Genomic DNA, 17,230 nt, shown 5'->3' with positions numbered 1-17,230 from the left:
AAGGTTCCTGTAACCCCATATCCTGTCTTCAGTAGAGGACAATAGCAGATGCCTAAGGAAGAGTATAAAATGAAAGGTAGTATGTAGCAATACTTCCCCACAATACTCTATTTGCTTCCAGCATGTTTTGGCTCGTGGACTTCTTGGAACAAAAGTGTTACCTTTGCATTTAATAACCCTTGATGGATTTTTATTCCTTGAATTTGTCAGGTTACTTTTGAACATATGTTAACTTTTAGCATCTATAGTATGCTACAGTAGGGAATAGCACGGCTTAACTGAATGTTGTATGAGAAAGCATTTCCTTTTGCTTTTTTTAGGCCTGCTAATTGCATGTTTCTTTTGATACCTCTTAATTTTGTACGTAAAAGGCAGTGCCCATTTATTCCCTATTTATTTTCTCAATCCCTTTTTGATTCTATAGACTTTTCATTCACCCACTGACTCTTTTACAGCTTTAATTTTTTCATATTACTTGCTCCTGGTATTAAAATGTTCCTTACCTGTGATAATCCTGTTTCTCTTTGTATTTTTTTTTCTAGTGGTATTATATCTTATCCAAGATGAGAAAAAGAAATCCAAGCACAGTATTCAAAATTGAGGTGCAGCATGGATTTATATAGTGGCATAATAGTGTTTTGGGGTTTTTTTCTTAGTAATTCTTACTAAGTTTTTTTTTTTTTTTAACCTCTTCTTAGTATTGAGCAAATGTTTTCATAGAACTATCAATCAGCTATCAATTCAAAACTCTTCATTGTATTTGTGAAGTTAATATTTTTCTGACTTTGGATCACTTTCATCTACATTTAATTTCATATGCCATGTCATATGCTATCACACAGTATATAAAATCTTTTTTCAGTTCTTCATGGTTGGCTCTAATTTTTATTACCCTTAAGATCATCAGCAAACTTTGTCCTACTATTCATTAACTTTTCCAGGTCATTTATGAATTTGATCAACAACCTGGGTCCCAGCATAAGTCTCCTTAGGCTTCTGCTGGTGACTTCTCTCCTCTCTGAATATGTCTGTGAGATACAAATTCCCATTAAGAAAGTCACGTAGACTCTTCCCAAATATGTCATATTTCCTCATGTAACCAATGACTATTTTTTTAAATACTTCCTCCACTTCTAATTGTGAGGCTTGCTGGTTGGAAGCTCCTCAGATGTCCCCTTGAGCTCTTCATAAACATTAATATTATGTTACTTGCTTTTCAGGTCTCTAGAACCATAGCATTTTAATCCAGAAGTTGAACACCACATTTCAGCAATTTCATCCTTGCATTTTTTTAGAATTTTTGGATGAATGCCATATGGCCATGGCATTATTTTAATGTTTATTATTTTTGTTTTTCTATAACCTCTTCAAGGGATACTTTAGTTTCAGATATCTCATCTGATGAGACCCTTTCATAAAGTAGGGCTGCAGCTTAAGAATTGCATTTAGGTTTTCTTCTGTGCTTTGTTTCCTTGGGCACTCCTTTATACCTTTATCACCTGTTAGTCATATAACTACTGTCTATTTATAAGAAATTCTGTAGACATTCAGATATCTGCAAAAGGTCAAAAAGATCTCAGATTGAAATTAAAGAAAATTGGAGACCTATACAAATTATTATTAAAAGAACTGTTATAACCGTTATAACTGTTTTACTGTTATAACCATTCAAAAAAAATGCTTTCTGTCTGCCTGTGCCATTTACACTACTGACCCAAGAAAGTTATCTGTTAATAACTCTTTTTCTTCTGTCACTGTGTGGAACACAGATTTGTGCTTTCAGAGAGTTTATGCTCTCTGAAAGAGTTTCAGAATAAAACACTGGCCATTTCTTACTCTGAAGTGGAGTCAAATTGTTCAGGAGATAATAAAAATTACATAGTTGAGAAGAAATAAAAACACTTTTTTTGAAATAATGACTGATACGTAGATCAACTGCAATAAGAGTAATCATATTGAGGCAAAGGAATTACCAAGACTAGAAATCTTTGCGAGGCAAGGTTACTTTCTTATTTTCATGGCAATGTTTATAAAACTGTTGTTGAGGTAGAATGTCGCTATATATTTTAGTCTGAATAGTTTAAATCCTTCACGGAGTTTTATAAGAATAGACTATTTGCCAGTGCACATACTATGAACAGCCTTTGTTTGTCAAGAGCAAAGAGCTTATGTAATGTGATCTAATGTGTGCTTCTCTAGCAGTCATTAAGACTCAAATATGAATCTCTCTGGAAACAAAACATCATCAAAATTATGAGCTACACATATTTGATATATCATTTATTGCAGTAACGTATGTAGTAATGTAATAATAGTCTTTTGAAAAAAAATTATCAAGCAATCAAATAATTGTCTACTTACTTTTTTTAAAACAGAAGATTTTGCATTATGTCAACATAAAAATCTCTTATATTGTGCATTCTATAAACCAACTAGTCAAATAAACACATTGTCATATTTGACAAGGAAAAACAAATAAAAAAAAATCTTTAAAATAAAACAGAAAGCCTTCTTCTGAAAGATAAGGCTATTTTTAAAGTAGAACTTCAGAAAACTTTTTCCCATTTTTAAATATAGTTTCCACTATATTTTACTCTTTTAGTGACAGTGACTGATCCTTATAAGGCTTACATTGCATTTTTGCACACCTTTGTAGAATACTATCAACATAAAAATACAACTATACTCTGATTCTTCAGTCTACGGCATATAAGTAGGCTGCTCAATTTATAGTATTTAAATAACTTCAGCAAAGCTTCTTGTAAGCATAGTACTATGCATTCAATATTGTTATTTCAACAGTTTAGTAAGAAAAATCTAATGTACAACGTGACCTTTGAGTGATAATTCCAATCTGGATGTTACAGGGCTTGTCATGCAGAAGACTCCTGGTGGATGCATTGTAATAATCGCATATCCGCTCCTAAAGTTCTTTCTTAGGCATAGCTCGTGTTTGTTATTGAAAATCCTTTTCTGCTAAGATAAGTCATAAATTTGCCAACTAATAACAGCCAGGATGAGGGAAAATAGAAGTAGGAGGTATAATACATAGTTCTTTTAATGTTGCTGATTACATTAGAAGTTATATAAAGATGGCTACCTAGTATCTCTACACATATATTATACCTCTCTCTCCTACTTTGCAAATGAGATGTCTGATTTAGGGTATAAATTCTTTTACTTTCTTAAATTTATATCACGCCTCACTAATGGAATGCTATGAGAGATGTCTGGTATTATGAAAAGGTGGTAATTGGCTTCAGTGGGAATTTTCTCTAAATAGAAAAGGTAGACAAGCCTTCCCCAGTGCTGAAATTCATCTCCCTTTGTTTTGGAGTTTATTAGAAGCAACTGCAGAATTATCCATTGTCCAACTGGAAATAATAGTTTATTAATGCTTTGCAACGTACATTTTTATAGATAAGAAAATTGGGAAAAGTATTTGATTACAGTATAAAGAGTTTATAGAAAAATATTCTTTCTCTAGCTTGTACTTTTTTAGGGTATTTTATGGGTTTTGTATCCTATAACTCAATTCTGTTTTTCCCCTTTAAGAGAGTTTATACATTTACCATATTTATGGAAAAAGATGATTTTTTTTTTCAAGATAGTTTAACTTAAAAATTAGTGTTCATCTTCCTTTCTGTTTAATATGATAGTAAGTGCCATTTGGCAAAAATGTAAAATTTGTCATGATATGAAGTTGGTGTCCATTTTACTTTGTATATTTATATTTTAGTGAAAATCTCTGGGTTTTATTGTCATTTTGAAATGGATTTGTAAATGGCAGGCTTTCATTTTTAATACTATATTTGCAGTTTTGAGTATATGAAGAGAATGTTGTTTTACTAGTAAATATTTTGTGGTTTGTGCCTTTGGAAAACAACTGTTGTCTATTGAATCTTCATATGTGTGAAGATGGTTTAATATTTAATATATTGTGTGTAAGTCAAAATCAACCTCTGTAGGTATTACTTGCTCATTGGGTGTTTGAGATGGAGTTAGAGTGCACCCCAGTATTAGAAAATGTTAGTTTGGTGTTGCTGTTTTCTAATATGACTAGTAGTAACTTCCTAGAATTAGGTAACAGTTCTAATAAGCAATATTTTAATACAGCGTTAGCAAAGAATTTGTTTTAATCTCCTGTCACGTGTTACACATCTTTTATGGCAGCTCCTGGGTTTGTTGACAGTATTGGGATGAACTCTGTTTTCCTCTGGGAGACCAAGCTTCTTCCTCACTGAGCTACTTTCAGAATCTGAGCTCATCATCTCCATCCTCACTCTGCTTCTTTTATTGGTCTAGACTGTAACTTATTTAAGGCACTTCCAAGTCATACAAACTCCAGAAGAAGGGGATTCCTCCTGCCTTAATGTGGCCCCTATTGAAGTGACTGTAACAACATAAAACTATAAGTTACCATTTATTCAGCTTTCACTTGCTGTTTTCCTTCGAAGTTTCCTTTTAATTTTCAGTTATATGCTTCTATTAATCATGTGTTATTGTGTTCAGAGTATTAGATACAAAAAGAATCTGATTATTAAAGTAAAATGAAGAAGGAGAGCAAAAAATTAGAGGAAGGGAAATGGAAAACAATGCCATGTACAGTTGTCAAATGACCCCTGCTTTTATTTTCTTTGAACATACACTTCTAGGAGTGCTGGCTACACTCCTTTGAAGAAAGAAGGCTCTTGTTACACAGAAGAAAATCCTCCTAGGGCCTTTTAAATCACAGGTTTTTATACAGATAGTGATACAATTCGACCATTTACCATAAATTCATAAGGATACATTGATTTTCTAACAACTTCAAATCCTAAAATGGGAATGATGGTAGGGGATAATTAGGAATGAGGGATAAGGGATAATTTAGTCCCATGTATTGTGGCCATTACTATGTCAGGAACCACCCAAGCAAGGACAGGATTCCTGTGGTTGTTACCTCCCAGGTATTTGCTCTTTGAATTAAATAACTGATGCCTTGTGGATTCAGTTGTGTACAGATTTTAGGTGCTGTATCATGTTGCTCTTCTCTGTCTTTGGCAAGAATGCCTAAACAATGTTGGCCAATAAGTTTAGTGATTAATACAGAGATTTTTCAATGTGCTTGGCAGTCTTTGTGCAGTTCTCTCACACTGATAGCTGTGTCTGATCTTCAGTCAGTTGTGCTTTTTCCGTAGGCTTGGCACTTCTTTTATTTTTGCCTTGAATACCCTGTAGCTTCCCAGGAGTGGTTAGAAATGGAGCCTGCACATATTCTTGCCTTTCTTTTAGTTTCATCTGTTTTTTCTTTTTATTTCATGATCACAGAAGGAGATGATAGACACTCAAGTGCATTGGATGTGGAGTACAAAAATGCAATCAAAGTGCAATTAATAAGTATCTGAACTCCAGGTTCCGTGTGCTTAAGACTGAAAAAATGAAAAAAAAACCCAAGAAAATCTTTGCAAAACAGCTCTGTGAATCTAAGCTGTGAATAAAGCATCTTAAATACGTAATTCATATACAGTCACAGAGATGCAAATTGGGGAATTATACTTTATACTGTAATAATACTGGTAAGTTGGGGACAAGGATTGTGAGAATGAACAAAGGTGGGACGCTAAGGCATTGGGAAGAAATTGACTGAAATAGATGTTAATATCAAAATAATATGATTGAGTAAAAGATGTGACTCTTTTAATGTAATATAAATAGATAAGAAAATATAAAAATGGATTTTTTTTTTTTTAGGAGTACTTCTCCTACATTAACTGATTGCATTGCTACATGCAGTATTTTACAACTAGTATTGGTCACGCTTCATAAATAGATGTATATGTAGATGGTTTTATCCAGTGCAGTTTTTAGGTGGTGAGAGACAAAGATGTGTTTAAGCATTTAGAGCTGAACAGATTGTACTGCAGTGTTAATTCACTGAACTATATTATTAGGAACTACTGAGAACACATAGACTGTTTTTAAAAGATGGATGTTAAAATAAGTGGTGAAAATGATGAAAGGTGAAATTCAATGCAGAAACAGATTTCAGTCTTAAAGATTATTTTTAAGGGAACTATGTGACTAAAAGCTATTCTGTGAGTGGTTTCATACAATACTAGCTGTGGTTTTGCAACTGGCATGACAGTGCTAAATCAGAATCAGCTCTCTTTCTTTTGAAGTTATATTCTCATGCCAAAACACTTTAAGAGACTGGCGTTTCACAACACGTCAGGAACAAATTGTCTAATTAAAGATAAAGTTTAGAATGAAATAGGCAATGGTTGTTTTTGTAAGGAAAATATAATTTCTGAAACAAAATACAATGCTGAGTAGAGTGGGAACTTCAGCCTGTACAGGCAGGGTATTTCTGCCTTCTTTTTGTGACATACTATTTACAAACTGATGGACTTCATCACTAGAAAATAAATTTCATCTGTTCTAGTTATGTGTATATTAGAAGATCTTAAAATCTTAAAAATAGAACAGAAAGCTAACATACATTTCATGAAGACCAGAATCCTCTATTTTATAGTACTTTGCCAATTACCATAACATTTTTGTGTTACTTTGGTATTAAAGAGCAGAGGAAGAGAATCAGTATTTCAGAGCAGACATTATAATAATCTATACAGTACCAAAAATTGAAACAAAACCCTGATTTGTCTTTCATAAATTATTCACTGACCATTGGGACAGGCATTGATTTGTGACAAAATATGGATTGTTTTTGCCATGTGTTAAAAACTAAGTGTTTTAACACGTAGTGTTCAATAAACTATAATGTAGACAGAAATACCATAAAAATTAGTTTACATCAGGGGATGACGTTAACTTGGTATGAAGGATTCTCTTCCAGAAGGTCTGTCATGAAACATACAAATTAGTTGTTACATTGGGAATTGCAGTTTGGAACAGTTGCAAGAATTGCAAGAAGGTAAAAAGATGGAAAGCCTTCAGATAAATGCAAATACATTTTCATAAATGTTAACAAAAATAGATAAAGCAGGAAACTACAGGACCACATGGAACCCTACCTAAGCTTTTTTGTATGGTGACATAAAACCCATTGGTCCTGATGTTTCATAGAGATTATATACTGCAAAGTTGTGCAAAGCATTTTAAATTTTAGCACACTAGAAATGGTAGTATTCTGCTTAGAGTTGAAGGTCTATTTAGGATCTAATATTAGAGTAGAGAAGCTTGGCCCTTTCTCTCAGACTTTCTTGGAAACCACTGTGCACATACAGAAGAATTAGTCAGTAAAATCCTTTTATCATATTTGTACTGCCAAATGTTTATAACTACCATAAAAGGGAGTATAAATAAAGAACACTCGGTGTGCTATGCTTTGGGAATCCTGTTTCCTCCCTACGCTTAACTGTGTTGTTAGTCAAACAACTCTTTCAGTAAGTTTCTGTTACACACTACTAACCAAAGAGCAGTATTAATGGATCTATGAATAGGATGAAAACAACAGTAAGGTGTGCCTGAAGCTTTTCTCTGTATCAAGACAGAATTAAACCATGGTGAAAGAAGTTGTAGTTGATCTAATTATAAAATAATACAACACAGATTTTTGTTGTGATTTGTGCTTTCTTGCTACTCAGTTTAATCTTTTTGGTATACCAGTTGTCCTGTATGCATTGATGTTTTTTTTCATTTGGAAGTTAAATAAAAGGCAAAAAAAGTCCTTTACATGTAAAGCTCAAAATAATACAGGTACTACAAGTATTATGTGTGACTGCTATTGTAGTATTACAAAAATTATACCAAATGGCTAAAGTCCAGTTTTTCTACAAAACTTATCAGCAATTTATAGAAGGTCATAAAACAAGGTGTAAATAATCAGAGGACAGAAAATAACATATGACTTCCAAGAGCGAATTAACAAATTAAAATTTCATTCTGACAAAATAATATTAAGATACATTGGTAGCATTGGGTTCTCAGAAGAAGTGGAAAGAGGAAATCTGACATACTTTATAGAAAATGTAGTCTTAACTGTTTTTTTCCTTCTTGTTCAGTTGATAATAAAATATGAGACTTTGTATTTACTTGTATTTGAAATGTGCTACCAATATAGACCTGAGACTTTGTGTTCCCCTCTGATAGACAGTGTGGAATGAAAAATTCAATTAATATTTGTCAGTTGTGGCGGGCACCTGGGTATGTTTGCACTTGTTTCCAAATATGTTTAATCTCCTCCGCAATTTTTCAAGTATATAATAAACCATAGTCAAGACAGTTTCTCCATACAGTATATTCTCTTCAAAATCTATTGCGTTTATGCCTTTTAGAGGAGTGTGACAAATCAGCTACTAAAGGGTTAATCCTGAGAAATCCTTGTGGTCACAAGACTTAGTTAATCAAATGAGGGATTGCTTAAAATACACTGATATTGAAAGGGATTCTCTCACTGATGTTTTAAGATCCATAGAGTTTCTAGGTTTTTTAAAAGACATGAAAAAAGGTATAATGGAAGAAAGTGGTGAAAACTTGGAAGGTTCCTATTAAAGTGCCTCTTTTTTGGGTGGGGAGTTGTTATGGCTATTAGAAAAATATTCTTTGCTCTCAGAAAAGAATTGTATGGACAGGATTAGTTTGTTCAAATATATACCTAACAGCAACTCTTCCATGAAACTATGAACGTTACTAAACTCGGTCAAATAGAAATAATAGGAATTTTGCTCTGTGACAATTGGCTGGAACTGATTTTTTTCTGCTTTATTCAGCATTATATGTTTCTCTGTAGTCTGTGCTTTGACTTTCTGGGCTGTGTGTTACTGGGCAATTTTGATGAGTGTATTTCCTTGCTTCTACCAGATGTATCCAATTTGTGGGGACAGTGAGAAATAACAGCAAGTATCTTTAAACTACCTCAATCAGAATTCTATTTGTATAGGTCTCCAATGAAGCATCCTGTTCCGCAAAGCTGAATTAGGATACAACTTTAAATGTTGTTCATGATGCTACTTTAATTCTACCGTGTTTCCTGTGTTCTCTTTCTCTATAAATGATTCACATTAAAATTATATTGTGGTTTTTAAAGATTTTGTGAACTGGAACATAACAGAACTGTTTTTTTCTTTTTTATTTTTTTGCAGTGGTTTCTTTTTGTGCAATACTTGCAGCCATTCCTTTTATTAAAGGGGTGATCTAGTTTCTGGTAAGAGGTTAGCTTATAGGTTAGCAGGTTCTAGGATTATACCCTAGTACAGTTTCAGTTCAGTTCATTGAATGATTATCTAGAGTTACATTTTTTTTAACCTTTCATGGAAAGGAGAATTCTGACTGATTGGTTCCTTTATGTTGAATTGTAACATGATTTCTTAGTTGCTTAATGCACCATAGATGACTTCAGCTGCTTGCTGTGAAATCTTCCATAGTATACCCATACTTAAAACGTTGCTTGAATGTTAGAACAGTTGCTGTGCTACTAGTTGGGGTCATGCCATAATTACATATTTTATAAAGATCATTTGGCAGTAAATATTAAAAAGAAACAAAACTATTGAAATAACTATAAGGAGCATATTTTCAAATGACCTAAACTACACTACCCAGCTTTAATTGCAATTTTGCAGGGAAAAATAATGTCACATAAAAGCACAATACGGTAATTTGTGAGCTATGTAATATTAAGTGTATCTGAACTTACACACAGGCACTAAAAAGCATTTCCAGGTTTTTAAAATCTAGCTGCTAAATGTATAAGTTTAGTAACAATATATTTATCTTACAAATATTTTTTAATCAGCACTTGCTTGACAATGCACAGGATATGGAAGAATAAACAAAACTCTGAGAAGGCTGTATAGTAGATATGTAGGCAAGCTTGGGAGATACCCAACAAATTCTAACGCCTTTTCTCCTGCTTTACAATTTTAATAATTTAAATGAATGAATAATTTAATAATTTAAATGAAGATGGTGCTTTGCCTGGTTGTCTTTTTTAAAGATGTCATAAATGCTTCAGATTTAGGCATGGGTACAGTGCATGATTATTGAGATTGTAGCTCAGTGGGTAGCAATTTTATCATGAATGGATGATGAGTTTGCCTAGAGGGGAGGGTGCAAATTAGAAGGGAACACTTAAAAAGATTGATGATTTCAGCTTTTGAACTGAATTTGCTAATTTTTGTTTTGTAATATTTAAATGTATGTATTAGGCATATAAATGCAAACTATATAATGGGAGCCATGGTAATCATTGTTTGCTTGGCAGAAAATATATTTAATAGCATCTTATCATCAGATTTTTACCGCATGTATTCAGTAATTAGACTTGAAGTTAACTAATGTTTTTTATCTTCTCATGATGCTCTTTTGAATTCTTGTGCATTCCTAGTGAGCTGAAGCCAGTTGCAATGTATTTTGTCAAAGTTCATCTTAACGTCTGAAAGAACTTCCTTTTTTCTTCTTTTAATTATCCAGAATTAACCTCATACTCTTAAACCATGGTCCTCAAACCAATATTCCTATAGACTGTAAGAGCCTCTGACATTTCTCAGGGCCAGAAGGATAGCAAAGTGTGAGGCTGCCTGCAGAAGATTACTTACTTGCTGTTATTCTCTAGAGATCAACAAAGACTATGGACTGCTACTAGAAAACTGAGAGCTTTCACTATAGGAGAGAAGGGTTGTATCCTTTAAAGTTTCTTATTTCCCTTTATTTCTTTGCTTAGCTTTCACAAAATGAAATCTGCTTATGTGATTGTATCCCAGACTTTTAATAAATTTGACAAGTGGTATTTCTGCTGTCCTTTTTTTAACCCCATTACGTTGATTTATCTTTAAATATGCCCGAGTCCTCTTTCTATGCTAAAAAGCCAAGATCCTATCCAATCTCTTCTTTTAAAGAAAGTAGTAATTATTCAGTGCTCTAAACAATCAATTGACAAATACACTAATAAACATTCAAAATATTGTAGATGTCTTGTACATATAAAACTGGGTATTATGAACATCTATGAAGCACTCATTGTAATTTAGTCGTCGCGCATTTGCATTATTGTTAAGTATTAAGAGTTTTGTTGTTACTCAAAATATTAATGAGACTGAAAGAAACTGATACAAATGCTTCTTCGTGTTTTGAAGAAACATCAAGAGCCTTTGCAGCTGTTCTTTTCTGGAAAACAAACATGCTGTCTAGCAGCGAAGCAAAAACCTTCAGTACTGGAATAAACAAATAGACATTGTTCTGTCTGATGTTTAAAAGTTGTTTATGATAGAAGAAGAATCTAACAAGAAGTGTTACAGAAATCCTGCTACACTGAAAGGCTGCCTGGCTTGCATCTTGTGACTCATGTTATGGCATTGGGTGCCATGATTAATTGCAAACTCTTTTCTTGTCCCTTAAAAACAATTTTCGGTTAATTTTTTGTAAAATTCACTTTGTTAGAATAGTTTTGGAAACTGTGAAATTACAAGAAATTGTGCATAAACCAAAAACATCTGTTATGGAGAAAATACCTTTTTTATAACTCTAATATGCTCTTTGTTATTGGACTAGGAAAGCAGTTAAGCTTTTCTGCTACCATATTTTAACTACTCAGTATACTGCTTACTCTGTAAATAAGAGAAAAAGAGCTTGTGAAAGTTACACCTATTATTTTTTTCCATTTTGCAGATTGCACAGAGGAAGTGTGGGGATTTCCCATGTGTCAGTACTTGAAGGATGAGGGCTGGTGCTGTGGTCGCAATGCTAGAATGTCAGCATGCTTGGTATGATTCCCCTTCTTTTCTTTTTCCTACTGAGAGCTTTATCCAGATGTTACAGAATTAGTTGTTTTTGGCTTCTAATCCTAGAGCCATGACTTAAATCTAAGACTCTACAGAATAATGTCATTAATATTGTAAGCACGATAAATTGTAAGTAAGAAAAAATAGTATTGACTTTCCAGCTTTATATATTTTAAAGTTGCTGAAGGCATGAGAAACTGAGTGTTGACAGAAATGTATTTTAAGAGTGGACAGAATGGCCAAACCTTTATTGAAACTTAAACAAGGTAACTCCTCAGGGTGATAGTTCCTGGCTAAGGACTTAGTGGGAACTAGGTAATTGTTGAAGGATTGCAATCAGTGACTCCCCCAACACTTTTATGATTCATAATATTGAATATTTTGACTGTTTAAGACCAAAACAAAACTGCCTATTTAAAAAAACTAGAGGAACACTAAAAGCTGTGCAGTTTAAGAGCCTGGAAACATCTTTTTAACATTGCATCAAGAGATGAAATGCTTTTGAAGACCCAACCTCATCCAAGACAGGATGATGAACTGGTGTCTAATTTGAAAGAACAGATATATATCAAAAATTTTAGCCATTATTTAGGTTGGAAGACCAAGATCCCTTTCCTCTATGGATTTCTATTTTCTAGTATCAAGATGAACGACAACAAGTTTTGGCTAGTCTGAGCTGCAAGCTCTGTACTTCCCCTATTGAGAACCCAACCTGTGTAGGCTAAAGACCCAGCATAGACTAAAGTGTCAAAGTTATATAAACTTGAGCTAACATGATAATTGAATGCTATCAGAAGGAAGTATGTCAGGACAATTATTTAGTATTTTGTAAGACTTAAGTGCATTTCCCTTGACAAGGTACAAGAAAAAATTTATCACAAAAAAGCTTTCTAAAAGGGACTTGCCTTTTTTTTCTCATCAATATCATGCAATATCCAGTTCTTGCTCACCTGACACCTTGCTATTTCCTTTCCCATTCCCTTTCTTTTTGAAAGGAAAAGTGTAGGCTGTCTTTCAACAAAGATAGAAAGAGAAATTTTTATCGACAAATGACCACCAGTAGAGAGTACTGATCATACCTTATATATCTGTTAGATTTCACAGAAATCATAGAAATTTCACAGTTAAATATATTCTTCATAATAAATCTTTCTTTTAAATTTTCACAAAAGGCAAAAAGATTTCCTGTGTCACTAGTTGCTTCTACTGTTATTATGTTAATTTTCTCTATGCTTTTCTCATGACTAGGATTTTTCTCACCTTCTGCTAGGTACAAGTAAAGGGAGACAGTGCAGTGCAGCTAGGCACTATTCTTCCTATGGTGAAGGGCTGGCTAGGGGAAACTGAATCTGCTGAACAGTGATAATATACTCATCATTATTACATATGTTTGTTCAAATTGACTGAAATGCCAAGGACCAAAGGGTCTGGATGAGGTTTCAGAACCCTTCCAGAACATATTAGAACCCATATCCATCTTATAAGCAGTCGCAGATATATGCTGGTGTGGTAGTTATAGTTTATACAGAGTAAGTCAAATCTGATAACTCAGCTAAAGTCATGAACAGAGGCACTGCAACTGGACTGTGTTTGAAGAACAGTCTGAAATACAAGAGCGGTACTAAAACTAGGGGAAGGAAAAGGGGAAGGTGATTCAGAGACAAGCAGCCCTATTTATCTAATTTTATGTTATCTGATTTGTTGTACTGCCAGGTAACTTGTTGAATTTTTATCTTCATTTCTACTATGATGTTTAATTTTCAGTTGAAATTTCTATAGGTACAATCTCTTTCCAGCTGTAGAAAAATCTTCCACTCTTCTAATATTTGTAATTCTTTGTCACTATGGATCATAAAAATCTAGTACACTCATACCTACATCAGAATTTATGGTGTGAAGACTATTGTGAGAGATAATGCACATCCTTTAACTGCAATTCCTCTTAAGTTTTTACTTTATTTAGCTTTACATAAGGAAGTTCAACTTAGGCGTATACTAGGGACTAAAAACATTTTAAAACATTATACATTGAACTAATTTTTACTTTAAAACAGTTGAATCATCAAAGTGAATTGCTTATATTTCTGTAGGAACAGACTCAAGAAAATACATTTCTTCTTAGCACTTTCACAAAAAGTAATTCTCTTAAATTTTCTTAGAATGCTAAGAAAAAGACACAAATTTTGCTTACACCTATTACAATTCAGTTGATTGTTATTGCTTCTCCTATAAATAAACCAAAATAACAGAAGTGAGCTGATTATGAGTCCCTAAAGGTCTTAACACTTAACGCGTGCAAGTTCATGTTATGTCTCACCATTAATCTTTTAAAATGTCATATCCTTTGACTTTTATACAATATGTTTATAAAATGTTCTGATAAAGAATAAATATATCAGCAATTTAATTCCTTTTCTCCTAAAGGCTTTGGAGCGAGTTGCGGTTGGCCAAATGGTAAGTAATGTTGTTTACTTTAACCCTACAAGATAAAATCTGTTTTTCTCCTTTGAGTGGTTGTTAGCCCGTGACCTTATATTGAACTTGAGAATTTCTGAAATTTAAAGCAGTAGTATAGGGTCCATCAAATCCTGATAGATATCGTATGTCATCATGAAATTGCATTTTTATTGCTCTAACTGTACTTAGTGAATCTTAGCTTTTTTGACAGAGTGAAAAAAAACCAGCTTTCCATATAACTGAGCAATCTTAGTGTGAGTGATCTACTTCTGTATATTCAGATGCTGCTTATGTTCTGCACAAATATGAATGTACACCTGAAAATTTTCAGACACTAAACTACTCTTCCTACCTTCTTTATGTGGTCTTTCACCAAATATATAAATTTAGTCCAAATGTCTTTCTGATATCCCTCATTTGGAACACTCTATCCAAGTTTTATGTCAACTAATGTAAAAATAGAAATTGTTATTACAAAAGCTTGCATTTAGAAGAAACATCATCATCCTCATTTTTTTATCTCTGCATATTTTTTTGCTGTGAGTACCTTACATTATTGTTGTGCAAGTTATCCTTTCCAAATGGTGTACACCAACTGTGCAAATATGTAAAAGGCAAAGTTGAGAGACCTCCTATTCCCATACGTTGAGCCCACTGACCCCAGTAGTCTTTCACTGTAGACACATTTTGCCATGATTTTTTTAATTAGCATTAACTTTTTTTTATGTAAGCAGATCTTTCATATACAAAGATGTGAAGTTTTTATTGTATTATTTTTATGAGCATAGCACTTTCTGCGTGGTTCAGACTACACTGTATGACAATTCAACTAGGGAGTTAGTCCTTTATCTTTAAAACAGTTTCAGGTATTTAAATTGTTAGATTTTAGATAGTAGAATATGGATCGAGTGCTTTTTTTCTCTGTTCTTTTTCCCTCTGCCAACTTTTTACCTTTGAACTTTTACTTCAGAGTTTGGGTTTGTTTTTTCCTCACAGTCATGGTTGTATTATAATCTGACCAAAAATGTAATTTTGATGCAAGGACATTAGTAAATTCTTCTCTTCTTAAGGTTGTTATAACTGATTTGAGAGAATACAAGCCAAGAATTAGTTAAGGAAGTCGATACTGTTTTTGTTACTCTGGTCTTAATTTCATTGCCGACTTTAAATCCTTGCTGTTGTATTTTTTTGCAGCTGCCTACAGAATCATTGTTTTATCGAGCTGTTCTTCAGGTTATTATAGAAGAAATTTATGGTGTCGCCAAAAGGTAGGAAGCTCTGAATTCACAGATACTGACCTAATCTGATTCTCTGCCACCTCTACTCTGAAGAGAAATTATTTCTTAAAAGAGGAAGGGTGTCAGAACCAGTGTCATCAGACTATACATATGGATATTAAAACGCAGTATGCATTTTTCATTCTAAATCCACATCACAAATCTTTTGTCCTTCCTTTACCGAGAGCTGAAATAGGTCTTCCTTGTTACTGGATGCATGGAGAAAACATACATTCCCCAGAGAACCAATAGCAAATTCACTAAAAAGTGTATACAGTCCTAGGCTACCCTGTTTTGCAGAATCCAGGCAGCTTTTAATACTGCAGAAGGCAAAAGGTCATTTCCATTTGTGCTGAGAAAAATCGTTGAAATCCCAAAGGCTAGCATGGCTGTAAAGGGCGACTCACTGCCTGTGTCTGTGTTAGCAAGTACTGTGCCCTGGTAGGATGGGATTTGAAGAGCGAAACAGTTAGCGTTGAGAACATCCTGACATCCATACTGTACTCTTCTGGAGGATTAGTTTGGTCAAAGGTCAAACTCCTGAAAGAAGAAATACTTCTTTTGTTTATTTGAAAATTACGTAGAAGATATAACACATGAAACCACAGTTACTAAGTTGTATAAAACTTGAGACAGATGATAGTATGTTTTATTTGTTAAAGGAAGTCTAATTTGGAAGTAATTAAGGTTATACTTTGGAAATGGAAGCAGTGCAGGCCTACTTTCAAGCCCACTAATGGGAGCTGACACCAGTTGCAGTTGAACAACGAGAGCAGCTGATTGCAGTTGAACAGCTTTATTGTTCTGAAGCCTTGCGAGATTGTTTTGCACTTTTGAGATGTCAAGTACCTGACTGAGTAACACGTAAGAAACAGATTAAAACAATTAAGAGAATGAACTGTAAGACCTTGAATCTTTAAGAATCCATTCTCTTTTTTAAACTACTTGTGTACAGCATAAATCTGGTAAATCTAGTAATCTAATAAATCTAGTAAATGTATTTTATAGCTTTGTTCCTGTTCCTTCTGATTGGTAGGGCAGTTGCATGTTTCCAAAGAATATTATAACAGCATAACCTTTACTGATTTTCAGGCTGCATCAGCCCAAATGTTTAAATGTATCGGGATATTCAATCTGACTATGAAAATTCTTTTCTCTTTAAAAATAAGTGTGACTGATAATTCTCAATGGGTAGGGATGCCCAGCAGCTAAAAAGCGTTAGAACTGCGACTGAGAGAGGTCTGTGTGTTGACCTCAGTAGATGTAAATTCTGATCCTTAAATAAGTGGAAAGGGTTTTTATTAAGAATTAAGAGGGGAAAAGTTTTAAAAGAAAATATTGCTATCTAGTATTTCATGGGAAAAATATTTTTCTTAAGTAATTGGACTGCATACTCATCAGTGGCTACTGTAGCTGAAAACTTAACTCCTGCACTGCAAAGCTGGAAAAGGAATTACATTAGGAGACAGTCAAGAAAGTGAATTCAGACTAACAAACACTTTGCATGTTATTTCTCCAATATATTCTAAACACAGAGAAGAGATCCAATGTAAGTGACCTATTAGGATTACATCTCCCTAAATGGCTTTTAAGTTTTTGTGCATTATTGTAACACTTTGCCTGAAACTACCAATATTTTTAGCTGGCTTCAAAAGCAGGCCACTAAGTTACAAACAGGGAAAATTTTGACATCACCTAGTGAAATAACAACTGTGTTATCCATAAGGGAGGATTAAAAAACAAGGTACCAAGTGATAGCGAAATTTTACTCCA

The 17,230-nt window shown here is 33.6% G+C and overlaps 1 protein-coding gene across 1 annotated transcript in view; it reads left to right on the top strand.

Annotated features, from left to right (window-relative positions):
* METTL25 (methyltransferase like 25) overlaps positions 1 to 17,230 on the top strand; it is a 66,620-nt gene that overhangs the window by 30,150 nt on the left and 19,240 nt on the right. The window contains exons 6-8 of the mRNA XM_067312948.1: positions 11,611 to 11,705; positions 14,148 to 14,177; positions 15,375 to 15,448. Of these exons, the coding sequence (XP_067169049.1) occupies positions 11,611 to 11,705; positions 14,148 to 14,177; positions 15,375 to 15,448 (199 nt within the window). The remainder of the gene's footprint in view (positions 1 to 11,610; positions 11,706 to 14,147; positions 14,178 to 15,374; positions 15,449 to 17,230) is intronic.

Source organism: Apteryx mantelli, chromosome 1 (genome assembly GCF_036417845.1).
Source record: "Apteryx mantelli isolate bAptMan1 chromosome 1, bAptMan1.hap1, whole genome shotgun sequence".
In the NCBI taxonomy this organism is placed as follows: domain Eukaryota; kingdom Metazoa; phylum Chordata; class Aves; order Apterygiformes; family Apterygidae; genus Apteryx; species Apteryx mantelli.
The sequence above is the reverse complement of the archived record's forward strand: the minus strand, read 5'-3'. Positions and strand labels throughout refer to the sequence as shown.